This window comes from Lygodium microphyllum, chromosome 1, assembly GCF_053477565.2.
Source record: "Lygodium microphyllum isolate KBCC chromosome 1, Lygodium_microphyllum_v1.1.10, whole genome shotgun sequence".
Classification (NCBI taxonomy): Eukaryota; Viridiplantae; Streptophyta; class Polypodiopsida; order Schizaeales; family Lygodiaceae; genus Lygodium; species Lygodium microphyllum.
In genome coordinates this window covers 176401800-176423185 of record NC_141135.1, presented here as the reverse complement: position 1 = coordinate 176423185, position 21386 = coordinate 176401800, and the positions used below count along the sequence as shown (strand labels likewise).

The 21386-nt window shown below is 41.1% G+C and overlaps 1 protein-coding gene across 6 annotated transcripts in view; it reads right to left on the bottom strand.

Annotated features, from left to right (window-relative positions):
• Positions 1-19884, bottom strand: part of LOC148042006 (uncharacterized) — a 198464-nt gene extending 178580 nt beyond the window's left edge. Inside the window, exons 1-3 of one of the 6 annotated variants that reach the window (XM_087684910.1) lie at positions 19610-19882; positions 19445-19507; positions 15562-15716 (exon numbers count right to left, since the gene is read on the bottom strand). In XM_087684910.1, the coding sequence (XP_087541036.1) occupies positions 15562-15711 (150 nt within the window). In that variant the 5' untranslated portion in view covers positions 15712-15716; positions 19445-19507; positions 19610-19882. Of the gene's footprint in view, positions 1-15561; positions 15717-17125; positions 17360-19268; positions 19391-19444; positions 19508-19609 lie in introns of those variants that run through there. The other 5 variants (XR_015691892.1, XM_087684920.1, XM_087684902.1 and 2 more) reach the window with 5 other exon arrangements.
• Between the last annotated feature and the right edge of the window lie 1502 nt (positions 19885-21386).

The following is a 21386-nucleotide window of genomic DNA, read 5'->3' as shown; positions in this document are numbered from 1 at the left end:
CCCAAAACATCAATGGGATTGGCGCCCGATGTTGTTAGTGATCAGCTCAATGATGATGCTGCTGAGTTGTGCCAAGCATGGGGCAAAATTAGGGATCAGCATGCATTGATATTCTTTGATAACGGTGCATGAGCCAACATCTTTGTAGACATGGCAGCCCCTCTAGGCATCAGAGAGGATGAGATGGAACCCATGGGGAAAGTTGGAATGGCATGTAAAGGCCATGCAAAGCCCATCACACCGCTTATTAGAAAGCTTCGGTTACATACAAGGATATGTGGAAAGCAAAGAGTTATTCATTACTCCACCTGAGGGTTGTGATATGTTGCTTGGTATGCCATGGTGTCACCATATGCATGTAATGATTGATTCATGTGCAAAAGATTATTCCACATAAGGATAAGACACTCACACCTAATATAAAGTTAAAAGAAAAATATGTCCCTATTGTATCTACAACTACCATCTCTAAAGTAATGAAAAATCATCTTTCAGCATACCTAGATTTTACTAAGGATAAGGATAATAGTGAAAATGTTGGAAATATGTCTAAGTTAGAGAAGGATCACATGTCATTTCTGAAAATGTACGCTAATTGCTTTTCTCTATCACTACCAAGATAGCTACCACTTGAAAGGCCTGACGATCATGGTGTAGATCTTATCCCTAGAAGTAGCCCACTGAAACCAGCCTTCCCTCCATGGATGGGTGATAATTCCATAATTACAACTTAGTTACAACAACAACATTTATTACAAAATTGAGAAATCCAAATTAACTCGCAATCTTGGGCAATGGATACCCGGTTGGCCCCAAAACTGGCACCCCTTTCGGTATTTCTTTAACTTAATTGAATAAGAAGTTGATGTACAATTTCCAATCCCTTTCGGTATTCCAACTCCCCTTGCTGTCCAAAATGACCAGCAAGTCTTCAATCCGATTTTCCCGTTAGCGTGAGAACAACTTGCCGAGTTAAAGACCGAGACAAGGGCAGATTGAGTTAATCCGTTTCCTCTCTAACCCCCTCTCTAATTCCCTCTCTCGTAGTCTCTCCTGATCTTCTCCTCTCTCTTTTTTCTTTTTTCTTTTTTCTTTTTTTTTTCCGTAAAAGGTAATTGTATTAATTACGAAAAAAATACAAGATTACTTGAATACAAGATACATGACGACAATCCAAGCCATCATGTGAAGAGGTGCTAAGTACTACAAGTTACAATTTCATGGCAAGGATGCGGAGGAAATTGCCATATGCCAAGGACGGAAGTCCTCCGTAGAGAGCAAATCCGAACGATGGAGAAGAGCTAACTGCCAATACAAGAGGCCCTTAAGCCTCACAATATGCCGCTGAACATTATGGGCAGAGTCAAACAGAAAAGCATTCCGAATGGTCCAGTTATGCCAACAGCCCCAGTATCGAAGAAAGTGATACATGAGCTTCATATGTGGCTGTGCGGGAGTAGGGTATTTTGGCTGGCCCAAAACCCAATCAAAGGGGCGCAGTGTGATACCAACCACCCCTCGCCAAACGGCCGACAAAAATAACCAGACTTTCTTAGCGACGGGGCAAGAAATGAATCGGTGGCGGGCGGATTCCATAGTAGTGGTGCAAAAGAAACAGGTGCCATTGGAGATTCGTCACTTGGAAAGAGCCAAAGCAAGCGGAAGACCCCCAATCATCACTCTCCAAAGAAAGACTTTGTATTTAAAGGGTGTCTTGTTGACCCAGCCCTCCATCACAGTTGCCCTCCACCATGACCGGGATTTACGCAATCCCCATAAAGCATTCGCTTTAGTAACCAGCCATTGATTATCTGTGATCAGAAGATGATACACTTGGTTAGCAGAAGCTTTGCTCAAATGCAGCCGGCCTTGTAGGTCCCAATCCTGCCAGGGATGATCCAAAGCAAGAGCAGGAAAGGGTTGTCTGCTCTGGAGCACCGTCAAAAGCTGTTCCCATAAAGGCCTATATCCACGAGGGATCCGGAAAAGCCTCCTAGCAGTACGAAACGATATAAGCACATTGCGACTGGCAAGGGTGGCATCCGCAACTGAAGACAAGCCCAAACGTGCCATCCAATTGAATTGTGGTCTAAGCTCATGTTTACCTTCCCACGAAAGTAAACGCGAGACTGCCAGTAATTCCAATTGAAAAGCGTTTGTAGCCAAGCGATCCTCCGTTGGGTGCCACTGAGCCTTTTGAAGGACGTGTTTCTAGGAACACACCAAATGAGTAAGCAGCGATGAAGAAGAACTGGAAAACCGCGAATCAGCATTAAGAACGTGCCACCAAGAACTCCGGAGTTGGGTATTGCCATGCTATCTTCTCCTCTCTCTCTCTCTCTCTCTTTCTAATTCTCCTCCTCTCTGGCTCCCTCTCACAACCTCTCGGGGAGGGGGGGGGGGGGGGAATATCCTTCTACCTCCCTCTCTTTTCCTCCCTCTTGCTCTATACTCCTAAGAATAACCTCTCCCCTCTTGCTCGAACCTCCTCAACTGCTCCCCATGCCTCTTATTTATAGCTAAATTAAAGAAGAAGGATTGTGGCTAAGAAGAAAAGCTCTTTATGGAGGGGATCTTGGTAAAATCAACAATTCTAAAGCTTCCAAGATGCAATCCAATACTCAAATAGCAAATCCAATGGTTCCGTTGGCTCCGAAAGGGGGATAAAACCCTGGGATGCTTGATCAGAAATCTTCCAAATCACTCCTCCTCCTCCCTATTTGGAGTGTTGTTTACTATTTGTAAACTGCGATCGCAATGCGCGCAATTTCGTCAATCCTTTGTTTTGCATTAAATCTCCAAAATTAGCTAAAAAAGCCACTTGCTTTTTTAACATGACACCTTGTTCTAGAAATTTCCATAGCTTTTTAGGATATTTACAATAAATAATATCCAAAATATAAAAAATATACTAGTTTTGTCCAAAAATCTAGTATTTTTTGGCTATCCGTACTATAGACATTCCGGCAGTCAATTGGCCTTCACAATCTTTGATGAAGATGGAAAATGTCCCCAATTCATTGATTTGCTAGTCCCTCCACTTAAATTTGATTGAAAACAACTTCAATCTTGTGGAATCCAAGTCTTCGAGCTTCCAATTTCTAGCACGCTTCCCGAGGTTGTTGCTAAACCCTAATTTTTGCTCTACAAATTAGGGTTTACAATAGTGAAATCTGAAATTTCTCAACCTCTTGTGATCTTAATGTTGTAATCTTCTAAGTCAACAAGCTGTAGAAAGGCTAGGAGATGAGAGAGAATACTGAGGAGAGAGAAATTTCTGACTTTCTTCATGAAGAATTGAAGAAAATCAATCATTTACTGTTGTTTCCCTCTCAAACAGCCATGGAAGATGTCACCTACAGCTTAGGACCACCAGACAAACTGCTACCCCATCCTATATGCTATTATCTGCACCACAAGGACCTTGGGCTGCTGTCACATGCTCCTGGAGCGCTTCAAACTACTATCACATGCTGTAGGACTGATCCTTGGTGGCTGCAAATTACATCAGCAACCTCTCCTTGCTCTCTAACAGTCTCTTTCTCTCTCACAATGGCTGGAATAAACTCACCAGCCCCTAAAAACGTTTTTTCCACTTGCATGGGCAAGTTTGACCAAGTGGTAGCCTTCTAATCCCATTTTCAAGATTATCCAACCTATTGAATATGAATTTTCAGTCTTTAAATACTAAAAATTAATTTGATAATTATTTCAATGCCCAGAAAAATAATCTAACTGACCAATAATTAAATTGGCTAGGCAACTTCCATTCTCGAGTGTCTCTACGCTATCTTTGACCATCAGATTGGCATTAGATACCATTAAACGCCACTTCTCTAGTGTCACCAACAATTGACACTTATGGCCAAATGAATGACCTAGGCCAACAACGAGCTCTAGATACCACCAAGTACTTGTGCAACATAACTTATAGCAACTCTTGCCTTTAACATCTCGTGATTTCCTCGGATCCCACGCTCGTAAATTTACTCTACCCCAGTTACAACTCATATGTGCAACATTTACTTAACCATGTGATTAAAAATTAATCCACATGTTAAATGAGGTTTCAAAAATACATGTCCTCATGACAACCCTTCTCCTTAAAATCCTTGCAATCGTCCTCGATTGCACTACTAAATGCATCAAAAGCAAAATAATAGACTGGAATTTTCACAAGGCATCATAGTTAACATAACATTGCGCACTGTTGCTCAACCATTCCATAGGCCCAGCACATGGTAAAATTTACTAGCCAACATAACATAATATAAGACTCACAAAGAATCTCAAAAACATTGCTAGATTACTACATGACATGTCTATTTCTCATGAGCTCAACTCATTTGGCAAAATCAAACCATAGCATAGCATAATCTAAGTATAAACCATGGCTAAAACATCAATGGCATCATAACATATGCTATTGTCCACAAAACCAGCTGAATACCACTAAATATTAATGATCATACACTGAAAACCAACATTCATTAATTAGTCCCCAATGAACATTAATCAATGCAAATGCACAATTTCAGAGATATAGTGAAAACCTACCCATCTGCATACCAAACGTAGTGACTAGTACACTGAATAGTGACCTCTTGGCAAACATACTATCAACTAAAGTACCCTGAATGTATGCTGAATACATCCGAGATCCACTACATCTAGAGCTGTCCATCACTGAGGAGCGGAGGTGCTAGCTCCCTCACGAGCATCAGGTAATACTGTGGACCCCTGGTCTACTAAACCTGATTGAGCCCGAACTAAAGTCGGCTCTAACTGGAAAGCATCAAGGTAAAGTTGCAATAACTAAAATGGTCTGCCAAGTCATCCTCCTCCATCCATTTGGCATCCATTGGCGAATAATTGTGAAACTTCACCAAGTACCTTCTGGAAACCTTACCCCTGATCTTCCACTCTTTGTGTGCCAAAAGCTGCTCTGGTATCAATATTTCATTGAGCTCTTCAACCTCAGGTTGAATTTCAGCAAATGCATCCTCTGGCACATCACCATGAAAAGGCCTAAGCAAGCTCACATGAAAGGCATTGTGTATCCACCAGTGTGGAGGCAATTTCAGTATATAGCATACATCAGTGATCCTCTCCCCAACACTTGAAATGGTCCATAGTATCTCATAGACAACTTTGGATACAATCGCTCTTTGCCCTTTATCTTTTTCAACCGTGTCTTTTTAAAATGCAGGAATACATAATCGCCCTCTGCAAAGTGAAAAGCATGCCTATGACGATCAAATGCCCTGATTTTCAGTTTTATTTTCAGATTTAACCTTTTTCTCAGCCTTGGCCTCAATGGCATGTGGCTTGGCATCACTATCTTCGAATCCTACATCCTTTCCATGCAATAATATGTTGATTGTAGTAGCAATTTCTATAAGCTAAGACATGCTGGAAACAATGGACTTAATGCAAAAATCACGAATACCCTTTGGCAAACCACAAATATACTTCTCCATGTGCTCATGGAGAGGTACTATGCGATAAGAAGTAACTGGCAACAATGCATCCCAAAACTTCTTATTATACTAATCCAAGTTCTTGCAATCTTTGGAATTCAACTTATTCCAAGCAATCATAACGTCTACTTCAAAGGTACTTGTCAACCAATTTGAAGCAAACATTTGCTTAAATTGAATCCAAGTGGTAGGTGACTTCCCTTGAATAAGAAGTGTACACCACCACTGCAATTCATTTCCCTTCAAAAATGTGGCTCCCTTTCGTATCTTAGATGCCTCTATGAAGTTGCCTCCAAAGTAGGATGTATCAAACTGCTGAATTAAAACAAGTGCTTTCAGCCTATCTTGTGCACCACTAAAAGGCTTAAACTTCACACTTTTTCCACCTTCATCATAGTTCTTCAGCGGACCTATGGGAGTCAACTTATCATACATAGGCTGCTACAAAAAGGGCGCATTTGCTGTATTTACATGATAACCAACACTATCAGATGCTCCTACATGACCAGCACCAAATCCATGTGCTCCAACAATCCCTACAGGTGCAAATACATATCCATATGGCCCACTTTGTGCCCTAGGCCTCATGCCTATGCTACCATACATGGGATTAGGCAATCCACTTGCATTACTCAGATCCAATGGGTGTTGTGAGCCATGCATTGGCTGCTGCATACCATAGGTATTTAAGCCATACATTTCCGTATGTCATACTCGTCCAACCATAGTATGTAAAATGGTACCACCACCAAAGTATTCTTGTTGTCTCATACTTGCATGTGCATAATTACCTTGCTGCCCATGTTCCCAGGGATTGGCACTACCAAGTTGGCCATGCATTTGCACTTAGTGCCCCATGGGTACCAACTATTTGTACTCATCACGCATTTTGGGCTCTTCCAAAGAAGGCTTTGGCATTTCCTTCGGTTCTTGTGGCTGTCCCAAAGCTGTAGAAGGTGTCTTCTTCTCTTTGCCTTTGTTGTCCTTCCTTGGGGCATTCACAAATTGAGAAAAATGGGGATCCTTTGCCAATTCAGCAAAAAGATTTGCTGTTGTACGCATTCGATCCTTGAAGCTATCATCAAAATTTTCAGCCCCTTGCTGGTCATCAACCTCTTTATGCATTGAAGTGCTAACATTTGGGTAATTTCCCACATTTTCAGCTTGTTGTCCATGCTAAGAACCATGCCCAATATCAGTCATTGCATTTCCCCCTTCACCACGTGACTAACCAAGGAGTGATGCATCCTTTCCACTTGATCCCATATCACCATGTGAAGACATGCCTGCTATAATTCACTGCTGAGAGCAATTTCAACACTAATGCAATAGTCCCAAGCTGCAATCGAGTACCACGGGCCCATCAATTCAAAGGATTTGATGGTATCCCAGCAATGGAACCATGAAACCAGCCTTCCCTTCATGAATGGGTGGTAATTCCCTGATTACAACTTAGCTACAACAGCAACATTTATTACAAAACTAAGAAATGCAAATTAACTCACAATCTTGGACAATGGATACCCTGTTGGCCCCAAAACTAGCGCCCCTTTCAGTATTTCTTTAACTTAACTGAACAAGAAGTTGATATACAATTCCCAATCCCTTTCGGAATTCCAACTCCCCTTGCTGTTCAATATGACCAGTAAGTTTTCAATCTAATTTTCCCCTTGATTCCGGCAGTCAATTGGTCTTCACCTGCTTTGATGGAGATGGAAAATGCCCCTAATTCATTGATTTACTGGTCCCTCCACTTAAATTTGACTGAAAACAGCTTCAACCCTGTGGAATCCAAGTCCTCGAGCTTCCAATTTTTGGCACGCTTCCCGAGGTTGCTAGCAAACCCTAATTTTGCTCTACAGATTAGGATTTACAGTAGAGAAATCTGAAATTTCTCAACATCTTGTGATCTCAATGTTGTAATCTTCAGAATAAGGCTATAGAAAGGCTAAGAGATGAGAGAGAATGCTGAGGAGAGGAAATTCTAACTTTCTTCCCAAAGAACTAAAGAAAATCAATCATTTGTTGCTGCCACCCTGTCAAATAGCCATGGAAGCTGTCACCTACAGCTTTAGGACCACCAGACAAACTATTGCCTCATCCTATTTGCTATTATCTGCACCAAAAGAACCTTGGGTTGTTGTCACCTGCTCCTAGAACGCTTTAAACTAGTGTCACATGCTATAGGACTTATCCCTTGTGGCTGCAAATCATATCAGTAACCTCTCCTTGCTCTCTAATAGCCTTCTCTCTCACAATGGCTGGAACTCGACCAATAGTTGCTAGACAATTTTGATAGACTCCACCAATCCCTCAAAACGTTTTTTCCACTTGCATGGGCAAGTTTTGCCAACTGGCGGCCTCCTAATCCCATTTTCAATATTATCCAGCCTATTAAACATGAATTTTCAGTCTTTAAATACTAAAAATTAAGCTAATAATTATTTCAGTACTGCCTTGAAACATAATCTTACTAGCCAATAATTAAATTGGTTAGGCAACTTCCATTCTCAAGTGTTTCTGTGTCATCTTTGACCATCAAATTGGCGTAAGGTACCATTAAATGCCACTTCTCTAGTGTCACCACAACAACTAACACTTATGGCCAAATAAATAACCTAGGCCAACAACTAGCACTAGATACCGCCAAGTACTTGTGCAGCATAACTTATAGTAACTTTTTCCCTTGACATCCCTTGATTTCCTCAAATCTTAGGCTCATAAATTTACTCTAACCCCATTTACACCTCACATGTGCAACATTTACTTAACCATGTGATTAAAAATTAATCCACATGTTAAATGAAGTTTCAAAAATACATATTCTCATGACACCTACCTAATAAGTCACTCTACAAAGTCAGTGTAGTTGAACAGAAAAAGATTATGAATCAGGTGAATGAGCTCTTAAAAAAGGGTTGATTCAGCCCAACTTATCTCCTTTTTGTTCTCCAATGCTTTTGGTACAGAAAAAGAATGATTCATGGCGTATGTGCATTGATCATCATGCTCTGAACAAGATTACGATAAAGAATCAGTTTTCAATCTTTTGAATTGATGATATTATGGATAGATTGCAAGGGCAACCATATTTAGTTGTATAGATTTGAAAAGTGAATATCATCAAATATGCATTAGACCAGAGGATGTGCCTAAGACAGCTTTCAAGACATCTTTTGGATTATATGAGTTTCTTGTCATGCCTTTTGGATGGATGAATGCTCCTACCACTTTGGACATTGTGTTCAATGAACTGTCTAAGCATAGGTTGGTTAACAATGACAAGAAAATTGAATTCTTTTCGCATGAGATTCACTTTTTGGGGCATATTGTATCAGTTGATGGTATTCTCATGGGCCTTGCAAAAGTTGAGGCAATACGATCATGGCCAACTTTGAGAAATGTACATGAGATCCGCAACTTCTTGGGTTTATGTTCCTACTACAAGAAGTGTGTATGCGGGGAGGTCTGTCACACAAGTACATGAAATTTTGAGATGCTTTAATCTTGTTGATAACATTTTATTAAGTTATTAATCAAATGTACAAGGTTGTTTAGCACATGTGATATATATGGCAGTTATTTCATAGTAATAGACCAAGAACCCTAAGAATGCAGTGGGTGTCAAAGGAAAAAGTTGTGATAAGTTATGCCAATTGGGCTTTGGGGGTCAATTGGTGCCAATTTTAACCCTAGGACAGTTATTTGACCAATAGGTGTTAGTCATAACACTAGGACTAGCATTCATTAATTAATTAATGCCAATCTAAGACTCAACAAATATTGGGGATCACTCCAGATTGCAAATGGCCTAGCTAATTTAATTATGGATGGGCATATTTAATTTTGGGCGGGGTTAAAAGGGTTGAAATTGATTTTTAGAATTATTTAATTTCGAAAATTAATTTAATGGTTGAATAATTCTAGAAAATGGATTTAAAAGGTTGCCACTTAGCAAAGGTGCCCATGCAAACTGAGAAAACATTTTTGGAGATTGGTCAATTGTGCATTTAATGTAATCGCTTGCTGTCCTAAGCCCTCATAAATGGTGTCGCTTGATCAGCAAGGCTGTTGCTAGCCCTTAGAAAGTGTCCTTTTGCTGTTCCTTCCTCCTAAAGGTCCCAAATGGCGGTTGCCTATAGCAAATGCTAATTTTTGCACAGGTAGAATGACCAATAACCTTCTCTCTTTCTCCCACCAGCTTCAAATTGATTGAATGGTTGCAATCAGTTCTACGTATGTCATCGCGAAGAATCTCAGAATTCTCTCTCATCTCAACATTCTCTCACCTTCTCCAATTTGTGCTCAATCATTCTCAGCATTTCTCAGTCATTTGGAGCAGATCTCAACTATATTTGGTGGACATTATTAGGATTTTTTTATGTAAATCCTAAATTTTTGCAAAAATTAGGGTTTAGCAACCACCTCAGGACCCATGCCAACAAGAGAAGGTATCATACACTGAAATCAGCCCCTACAATTTGTTGTATTATCAGGGATTTCAAAAGCCCACCCATTCATTGTAAATTTGGGGCAGCATTTGACCAATTAGGATCCAATTAGAGAAAGTTCTGGGTGAAAATCAAGGGGCAAATTACCCAATTTATTTGTTGATTGTTGGACCAATAAGGGGCTTTTGGATTAGCCAAGGAGATCGTGGAATCTCAACTTGTAATCATTCCATTGGCAATTGAAGTCAAAGAAATACCGAAAGGGGCACCAATTTTGGGGCCAACAGGGTGTCCAATGTCCAAGATTATTAAGATAAATTGTATATTTTCAATTTATGTTTATTTTCTATTTGCTGTAATTAAGTGCTTGATCAAGGAATTATGACCCTCTCCAAGAAGGCTGGCTGGCTAGTAACTCTTCTACTTCCTTTCCTTCTTTGAATTTTGCTTCTCAAAGTCAAAATATGTATGGTGCTTTATCTTCATTGTATTCTACATCATTATCGTCATTTCAATTTCCATCTTTTAATCAAAATCACTTGAATGCAACTTCATCATCATTCACACCACAATTTCCAAACTCACCCATGCCACCTACTACTTTTGCTACATCACATTTACCATTCACCTTTCCATTTCAAACACCACCTATCATTGCAGCTACTATAGCTGGTATATAATTTCAGGTTGGCCACATGGAGATGGAGCTCTAGTGAGCCAAAGTAGAATAGGCAATCATTGTAAAGTCCAAGAAGAGGGTAAATCTTCATATTGTGAATTGAGGGGCAAGTCAAAGTAGAGCACCACTAGTTTCCAAGGACTCTTCCCCAGAGGATGTCTTGCATAGACTTCAAGAACGTGCTCTTAATCACCATAGTCAGAGCGATCATATCTACAACCATGATTAGAGCTTTGGAAAGTGTCTGCTCAGCATTTTCAGAGCTAGATTGGCATATTTTAAAAAGCAGGTATGATGAAAGTGCAGGGCAGTCTATATGCCCCAAGGAGCATGCATCAACTACTTAAAAGTACCAAAACTTTAGCAAATCCCTTCTACGACAAGGCCTTCTATTGTAATATTTCTGCTAAAGATATATTACGAAGCCATGAGAATTCCTGGGCAAAAGACAAAGCTGGCATTGGGTTACGGACAGTGCGAATTTCAAACACGATGTATCATAATCTCCATTTGTAGAACCGAAACTATGGTTTATGGTAACCGCATATTTCCGTGTGGACCTCCTCTTGGGAGGAGGTCAAGAGGAAATTGAGAGAATTTATGTAAAAATTTTTCTTTTAATCTTTTTATTCCTCCCCAACCGAAGGTTGTGCTGGAGGAGGGAGAGTAAAGCACAGGCACGTAAGCTTGCAAAGGAGGTCATGGATGAGCGAATGTGGTCGATTCAGCATCACGCTGGATGCCAAGGAGGAAGGTGAATGCCATGCACATGGCGCGTGGAGGGAGGGAGGTACCTCTCCCTCTCCCCATAAAACCCTTCGCCATGGGAGCTGGGGGAGAGAGCCATGAGCCGTGACGCTGCCAGGATTAAACGAGAGAGGGGATTCTGAGAAGGGAAGACTACACCAGAACTGCCATTAAACGAGATAGGGAGGAGGGTGTGAGATTCTAACGTGGCCGTGTGAGAGAGGGACAGCTGGGGGGAAGCGTAACACCGCCGCGCCGTGAGGGAGGAGCGCCGCCGAGACCCATCACGGCCACCATTTGGCCCTGGACGCCAGTAAGCCGCCGTCAAAATCATCCTCTCTCTTCTCCACGTGTTATAAACCCACTTACAGAAGCTTCCAAGAAGCTTCTTGGAAGCTTCTAAGGGGAGGGATCTAAGCCCCCCTTCCTATACCTTTTATTAACCTTCCCCGCCTCCCGGTTTAAATCCTTTTTAAGGGCCTTCTTAGCCTCCTTTCCCCTGGGTTTTAAAACCCCTAAGGCCTTTTCACCCCGTGTCCACACACCCCTGCCCCGTGTCCAAAAATCCCTTCAAGATCCCCCTTCCTATACCTTTCACTCCCGTGTCCAAAGATCTCCCAAGGCCCCCTTCATATGCTTTTGGAACCACACACACACACACCTTTTTTTCCCGTGTATATAACCCTATAGGGCCTTTTTTTTTTTAAGGCTTTGTAGACCTTTCCCTCCCAAAGAAACTAAGACCTTAAAGGTCTTATTACCCCTCCTCGTGGATAAACCCTTAGCTGTTCCTTGCCTTTCCAAAATACCCTTGGGACTTGATTTTTCCCCTACTCGAAAAAGAGAAGAAGAGTATTGACGTGCAAGGGAGCGACGGTGGAATTCCGAAAAGGAGTGTAAAGCTGTTTCCACATTCGAAGGACTACAACTGCGATGCCTCCTAAGAAAGTCCAAGGAGTAGCTGTGGGAGGGTCATCTCCCGGTATCCATGTGGATATCTCACCCCAAACCCAGGTTTTTCCTTCTTAATTTTATATCGGTTTTAATTCAATCGTGCAAGATAAATTGTTAGGGATAAGATATATTTTGTCCTAGTTATTTACGATGAAGAAATTTAGTTTAATTAAACATGCAAAATAAATAAAGTATAAACATAGTTTTCCTTCAAAAAAGCATTATGCATTGAAACGAATTATGAGCAAGATTATTTACCCACTAAAGTAGTATACTTCGGTTAAGTCTAGAAGGTATAAAACTGCATCTTGCACTATTAACCCCTATTCTTTTTACATCGAATCATCATGGAAGGTGCGAATCATAAAAGGTTTCTTACGATGCTTAAACTCTAGGAAATTATCATTGCTAACTGCATAACTTAGCAAGGGAAAGATTGCTTATTTGGCATGAGTTTTGTTCGCAAGGAAAAAGGAAGATTAATTGAATTTACCTGACCTCAAATCAATAAAGTTTAGGATTGAAAAATCAATTGACACATAGATAACAAATCGTGCGGAGGTGATCTCGATATTACCTTCTAAAAGTTAACCAAATTAATATAAACTTAGAAATACCTATGCTGCGAAATATTCATTGGGAATGAATTAAAATCCAAGAAACGTTTATACCTTAAATACTTGCCCACATTCCCTGATTGTAGGGTCAGTAAATTGTAAACGTAAAAGAACTAGGGTTCGTCCCTGAGTTTCTTAAAAGAAAATAATAAAGCTAGGAAACCCTAGGTCTGGCAAACGTCAGCTTAAAGAAACTAAAACGGATTGTTTCGTAACTCCATTATCGCATAGTACGATGCAGGACTTGCGCAGCAAGTGCGAAGTCATATGGTCTTGTGATTGATTCACAAGAAGAAAGGCTGAATTCCCGCAACAAGGATGGCGAATCCTTACGCAAGTTATCTTGCAAGAGGATGTATACTTTGATATCCTTCTAAGTAAGGAAGGTTAAAAACCGGAAACTGAAGTATCCAATGAACTTCAGGGTTTGACCAAGTTGGGTTAATAGGGTACGCCCTAACCCAGAATATAACGGATCTTGCCAAGTTGCAAGACACCCCGGATCGAGTGCTGGATGCATTCAAAAGGAGAGATTCCTTCCTTAGCAGTTTGCCAACAACAAAATCGATCAATGGAAATGTTTGTGCTTGCTAGAGATTTTAGAGCACTGTTTGACTTGTTTAACCAATGAATTACAAAATAAATAAGTATCTATACTTCAGGTTGAAGGCCTGAAGAGAGTGGCAGCTTCAGTTACCCCCGACTGCCTGCCTGACCCTAACCAAGGGGGTTAATGACCGCGCCGGGAACGTGGACCGAACCCGCCACGAGAGGTCTCTCTGTTGAGCGCTACTTGGAGCAGGAGGACGCTTGGGTGCCAGGGGGGGCTCTGGCCGTAAATTCCTCGCCTTCCGGGTCCTGCACAAGAGACTAACGTGACTCGGGATTGGATCTCGAGACCCGCATACTAGTCTACGGGTAGAAACTTGGAATAGTGATCCCTGTGGATTGCTGGATAGCCTTCAGGTGGATTGTGAATAAGCCTACGGGCAGAACTTTTGTATTTCAAAGATAAATATAATGATCTGTTGATAAAGAACTTGTCTGAGATTGTTTTTCTATGTCAAGTGATAAGATTACGTAAAGGAACCAGTGCTTAACGGGTTAATTAAAGAAGCTGATTGTTACATGTCCAACTAATGTGTTAGTTAATTACATAATTAAAACAACCCGAGGAAAGTGCGGAGGATGGGCCATGGATCTGTCCTACGGATGGGTGGTCCCGGTTGGCTGGGAACTTTTCTTAAATCACGAGGAACAGCGGGATGGTCGTCAAAAGACACGAATAACAAAAGCGTTGACCTAGAGTTATGTCTTACCCGATTTACGATGTTTTAGGGGAACGGAATGGGACTATGCCTTATGGCAGAGAGGTTGAGCTTTGCATCCCTCTCGTTTCCCATTCTCCTTGAACCAAGTGCAGCATGAATCTGCTTCAGACCTGGCGTTTCTGCGTAAAGTAGCTCGCTTGGGTCCGACGCTAGTTGCTGTTAGGAAATGACCAATCAGGAAAACCCTAATTCCAGTCGATCCTAAGTGGGAACGGCCAGAATACTTCCGCTACGTGGCGGACGCGGAAAGCCCTAGATCGCAAATCCCGTAACATTCCATGGGAGTGCCGGGCGGAGCTTTCTAGACATCCTTCCCAATGGACTGCTAAGACGTGTCCTGGATGATATTAGTGGACACGTTACATCTATAATCAAAACTACCAAAACCATTAAAAATCCCTCATATCTCCTTTCAATACTTATACTTCCCTTTTCTTTTTGAAGAAAAGCTCCTCCTATTAGTCGAGAACAATGCTACAATGACCAGAGAAATAAACAATGAGTGCACCCCAAATTAGCCACTCTATCACATAACGATTCAAAAGTAGAAAGTTATAGAACAGGGGAGGAGGAATATTGTCCTGAAGAACAAGACTCCCACTAGATCCCATCATCATGTTGCCCAAGCAAGAGGCCTGGTGTCCAGGTAGTAAGAAACTTTAAGGCCCTGTGGTGCTGCATGGATCATTATGATGTAGCACATATCTTTTCACAAACCTCACTCAGTGTATGAATGAGATCTGACCAGATCCTGCACACTATATCCATTGATGTATGTACTGATGATCAATCACTGGATGGCAACAGGCAGTCCATATTTGCAGAGCAGTAAATTGGAGATGAGAGAATGTGGCAGCACTGAACAGGCTATCAATGTGAGACCAGGCAACTCTAATGGTAAGACTCTTTGTCAAATGCAGCTTGCAAAAGGCATTGCTCTCTTTTATTTATGCAAGTGTCATGTAAGTCTTATGTTTTGTTTCCCGAAGAGTGATTTTAAATGCGTCCATAGTGAATGTTGCCACATTGAAAATTGCATTGAAGTCATCATATGCACTTTAGTTCTCGCTTTCGCTTTCCCCCAGAATACTCTGTAAGATGCAATCTGAGAAGGCGAAAATGCCTGGATCGTAACTAAACTAAAATGATTTAGATTGCTACTCTTCATGGACTAAACTCTTCTTGAATTGTCATGATTTACTTTACTATCATTTATATTGCCATTGACAACAGTGAATCTAATCTTCTGTGCACATGTTTATGTCATCATATAACAATAGCAATGTTGTAGCAGCATCTAACCTCAAAATTAGAAAATCCTTTCTCTTCCACCAGATAAGGAACCGTATATGATAGCAGGGGGCTGAACAACTTGAAAAATGAGAAGAAAACAACTGAGAGTATTGTTCTCTTTGCCAAAGTTTCCTGAGCAATGCCATCAAGGGATGCCATATGTCCTGAAAGAGAAGACATGACAAATCAAACACATTTTTGTCCAGAGCAGGTAATGATTCTTTTAGTAAATCCCCTCAAGACAATGTACCCCAAGGCAAACTACGCAAATATCCCTATAATGGACTTCCAAAAATAAAAAATGAAAATAACAACAACAAAGGGGAAGTCTATTTCAAGGCCTGAGTTAATAACCAATCAGGAGTCCTGAAGTGCCAAACCATGTGTGGCTGACAATCAATGAAAGTGCACTAGTATCCCAGATCCTGGGAAAAGCATCTCTCCTCCTCCTCCTCATAGTCTCTGAACCACCATCTAGATTTTCCATACACTCAATCTACATTGTGTCAACATTCTTGAAACCTAAAGAACATAAATTATACGTTCAATCTACATTGTATCCATATTGTTCAAACCTACAGAACCTTCAACTATATAGACTTTTATATTCAAGGATCCCTTGATCTTGGTTGTAGTTTTGGCCTCCATACTCACATCTCACAGATGCCAAAGAGAAAATTCTGTGTTCACTCGTTACATGGCTTGGTTCCTTATAAGGGTGTTGGGCAATTTTGTCTCAAACTTTAACACTGTGTTTTGATCCAATGTAAACTACCAATGCCTTTTCCTTTATGTTTGTGCAAGATTGACTTGACATATATTTCTTTGGCATCATTCCAAACTCTGAATGGCACAGTTATGAAGCCATCTTTATACTCACCTGCACAAGGCTTCAAGGCATCATGAGAATGGCACAATGCAGTCCAAACCTGATATTTTTCTATCTCAGTAGTTTAGCCAATCCCAGTACACCCAAATTACAAGATGTGATGTCCATAACATTTATACTTTATGTAATCCAGGGGAATGAATTACTTTTCAGAATTCATTGCTCATTGAAAGATCATTGACCTCCCAGTGGCATGACTCTAGAGAGATGTTCCCCAATAACTATGGATTAATCATTGGGTAAATTAATTGAAAGAACCACTGGCCCTACTCTGGTTTATAAACAACCAAGTGACAGAAAACAAGGGCATAAGTATATATTCCTGTTAACCAGGAGTACTGCTGGTCAGAGGATGACTTTGCAAGACTTTACGTAGTACTTGGTAGAACAGACAGCCCTTATTTGTAAGAGTTTCTTGGTCCTATGTAGCTGAGTGGGCATGTAAGAAGTAAACACAGCATTTTCTCTTTTTCCATCTATGAGATGTGCTTTCTCCTGAGAAAATACTGTATAAGCAAAAATGATACTAGTTATCCCGTTATGCTCTTCAGTGCAAAGAACACTGAATGAAGGTTTTTACATTCTTAAATTATTCCACAAGGTTGTAGATGTCATGCAACATGCACTTCAAATAAGGAAATCAGCAGTTGCAAACAATAGTCCACTCGGGGGAGAGGAGCTCACAAATTGCACGATATGTGGGGTCCCTGTAATGTATGAAGAGAGGATCGTCAGAAGGCAGAGACAATAGTTAAGAAAGAGCTTGAAGGAAGCTTCAAGACACACGAGGGATGAGTGCAAGTTCCATGAATGTTAAGCTTTTTAGATTGGGAAGTGTTGCACCACATTTTTTCTATATTCATGGACCTCACCACAGGAGTGTCAGTTAACCAGTTACATGGGACATCCATGGTGTTTTTCACTCTCAGCTGAATTGATTACACGAGATAGCTACATGCTTGTATAGGAATATGATTTCCCCTGAGACTCACCCCCAGTGATGTGAACCTGCAGAAAAAGTATGGAGCACTGATCTCTTGAGCTTTGGAGATTTACTTCACCACAAAATGGTTTTTTTCACAACCTTTAAAAGGCTAATAGAAATAATATCTTGTCCTCTTACTGAATTTTTCATTCTCTTTTTCTTCTAATAACAGCTATTTGGAAGAAATTGAAAAGAGAAACAATGGATAAACTAATGCAGTAAAGCTGGCTGCAAATGAGCAGAGAGAGGCCAACTCTCAAGATCATCATGACCTGTAGTCTGTAAGCTGGGTCAAAACATGGTTGTACACACTTCCACATACAAAATATAAAAAATCCCTTATAATGGCCTTTTTGAAGCTCTCCTTCCACTTCAAGATCATGAAGGAAGCCATGTCAATGTACTGCTAGACAATCATGAAGGAAAGCCTTGTCGATGTAGTGTCGGATAACCATGATGAAAGACTAATTTCCCTCTTCTCTACTCCCAATTTGTCAATAAGTACATGTTTTGTTGGATGGTAGACATGCTTGTGAGCATGTATGAATTTGTTCATCTTTTGCATGATCTAGTGAGAGTGAGAAATACCTCTCCTCACTGTTAGGTTGACTATGATTGAGCACATCCCCAAGGGACTTGAAGGGACTTGGTTTGAGCAAAAATGCATTACTTTGGCACAACTGACGTTACATATCCAACTGGTACAAGCTGTCACCCATATGCAAGCCATGTATTTGCCCATTCGGCACAAGGGGGGGATTTTCCCATAGACTTCAACTCTCAACTTGTCTGTCTCTCTTTTATGAGTCCATGGCCGTTATTTCTGAATAATTGTCATATTTAGCTTCAAGTGTTTTTTTTTTCATTTCCTTGAAATGTTAAGCCTTAGAAATAAGCAAAAATTATAATGGTCAAATCATATTACGTTGTATGGGGCACTTACAAGATCAGCCTCTAATCCTTAAGATTGCTAATTCAACGACACTGCGAAAATCTCTCTCCAAAAGGAAAGCTCTCAAGGGGGAGAAAATACCTTGAGTATGACCTTACATGAGCCTTACAGCAGGGTAGGTAGCACATTGACAAGAGTGCACACCACATATGACTCACCAACTTGTGTTCACAGTCAGAAAGGGTGCATACCTTAAGAGTGTGAGCTAGATCAATAAATGCATAATCAAACAAGTCTGCCTAATGCGCACATGTGGGCTGATTGGTTGAACTGCATATATAGCGCAGATATCCAATTTAAGATTGTGATGGTGCTTTGGGATCACTGCATCCGCAGTATTCGAAGGTTGCATCAACCTGGCAGCACCTGCTGGCTGTGAGTGTGGAGAAATGCCTCCTTTTGAGTGGCTCTAACTTTCCAAAAACTCTATAATATAGATTTCAAAAAAAATAAATGCCCTTCAAGTTGAAATTCTAGGCTACACTACACGTTCTGGGGCTGAGTCTCAGGGGTCTAGAAGGGCTAAAGGGGGAGGAATTGGATTTATGTAGATTATAGGCAGCGCATTGCCATCTCCGAGCAAATATAACTACCACCAACCTTTCTGAAATTAGTGTATCTACCTCTACCTTGATAGAGAAATTTATTACAGGGACACTATGGAGATAACAACCAGCAACATAACTGAGCCTATCTCATGGCAATGCAGTGGCAATGGCACCTGACACATATGTTCTAGGGCCTTCCTGCTCCCTCCAGACCAAGGAGTCCCTACCAGAAATGCAGTAGCCGTGGACATGGTGCACTGGTACCTGCATTGGCACCGCCCTAGAACACAGGACTATAGCGAGAATTTTAAAACTATTCGATTATTTCTCCTCCACCAGCACCTTGATTTGCAGCTATGAAGAGGTCACAGCATACTGGGAAGAAGGATTAGCCGTTGAAAGTATCGTGACAGTTTTTCATCAATATTCTCAAGGATTGTCGGAGTGAATACAACGCTGCCAATGCATGTTACCGAAGTCTGACAGTCGTATGGGGAGCCATTATCAGTACCATGTACCTTTAGTGCCCCAGTATACACATAGATAGTACTTGTCACTGTGTCAGCTCCTCGCAATACAAGCTGGAATGTAACGATGAATGTTCAACAGAATTCATTCTCATGCACTGTGGTGCAGGCAGATTAATGGAAGCTTGCGTAACAAAAAGACGAATTTTCATTCACCTGGCTAGGAATCGTTAGCTTGAGAGCTAAGAAAACAGGACGTTGTGCGACTGGGAATAAGTGGAAGGATCGGTAGAGACCTATAATTACTCGATGATGATACGGATGTGGAAAGAGCTATGGCGGGTGGGAGAGGATGCAATTGCGCGATCCTGTGAATAAAGGCATGAGCTCAGATGCAAAATGCTCGATTGGGCGAGGATGTTCTATCACACGGTGGCTGGGAAGCACCGGATTGATGATAATGTGCCGGGGCCCGGCTTAAACGCAGCCCATCAATGATTCGTGCGGATGTGTCTGAAAAGAAGCAGCCTTTTACAAAGTTTTTACTTATGAAAATGGCAAATGCATGTGGTTTGATTCAAAAATCCCTGTGAGATCTTGAGTTAGCAGTTTTTATATCTACCATTAGAAATGTTATCCGTGAATGCTGGTCAGGCTGAGGTTGCGAAATCAAGGCCTATCTTTATCTTTACTATATATTAACGGGAGGTCCCTGGCAGCAGCCCCCAGCCTCCCCACGAAGATGGCGGGGGCGGGTGCCACAACAGCACCTGCCCGCTTGGACGTCAGCGCCTCGACCTACACCTGCTCGACCTGCGGCCTCGACCTGGAAACCTCCTCGACCTGCTCCCGCCTGCGGCCTTGATCCTCGACCTGTCCCCACTGCCCTCCTCGACCCTCCTCGAACCTCCTCCTCTATATAAGGAGGTCCGTCCTTACTATCGAGAGCATGCCTGACTGAATCAGGAGAGCATACCAAACTGAATCAGGAGGTCCGTACTATCTTACTCAATGTACTTCAAACTCATTAGGAGTTGGCTCAAGTTTCCAACTAGCCTTCTCAAAATGGTGCAAAGAAACATGCCTTCTCAAAGTGTACATAGTTTTAGGTAAAAAGTTTCCGTAAAAACAATGTTTCAAATTCTCTATCTTATCTTTACATCATAAGGATGATTTTAGTGGTTAATATTGATCAAGTGCTATGACTTTTTTTTCCAAATTGAACTTAGGAATTCAAAGTTTAATAGGCTCAATAAAATATTTTTGGAAAGAAGAGTCCCACAATTTGAAGCTATTCTAGAAAGTCCACATAGGATTTCTCACATATTCAATGCATTGGTCTAGGTCACATTCTTTAGGTTCCTTCTAAAAGCTAGATTTGATAGCTTACAAACTATAAAGTATTGCTCTAGGTCTCATTTTCTAGGTGAGTCCTTTTGAGTAATGGTAGCCATTTCTATAACTTTCATAACTAACAATCAAATCGAATGAATATATTTACATAAGAGGCAAAACTTTCATGGCCAACAAATGATATAGGAGGTTGGTAGATTTGTTCCTTTCTCAATGCTTCTTTGTGATACCTTCATGTAATAAGCTACCATGAAGTGGTCTTAAGTTCCTTACTAAGAAAAAAGGGAAAAGAAAACTATAATGCATGGGAAAGAAGTGAGGAAAGTAAAGTTTATTTAAGGGAAAGGGTTAGCAACTTGGGAGAGTAGCTATAGACCTTGGTTTGAGTTTCTTAAGGGCAAGGATTAGCATCACTTATTAATGTATGGGAGTGTGTGTGTGTGTGTGTGTGTGTGTGTGTGTGTGTGTGTGTGTGTGTGCGCGAGTGCGAGTGCAAGTGCGTGTGTGTGTGTGTGTTGTGTGCGTGCTATTGTGAAGAATGAGAGAGGGGGATGTGTGCAGGCATGTTAATAATTAATGTGCATTATTACATTGCCAATGTTTATGATGCACTTAAATATATTTGACGTTACTCTCTAAC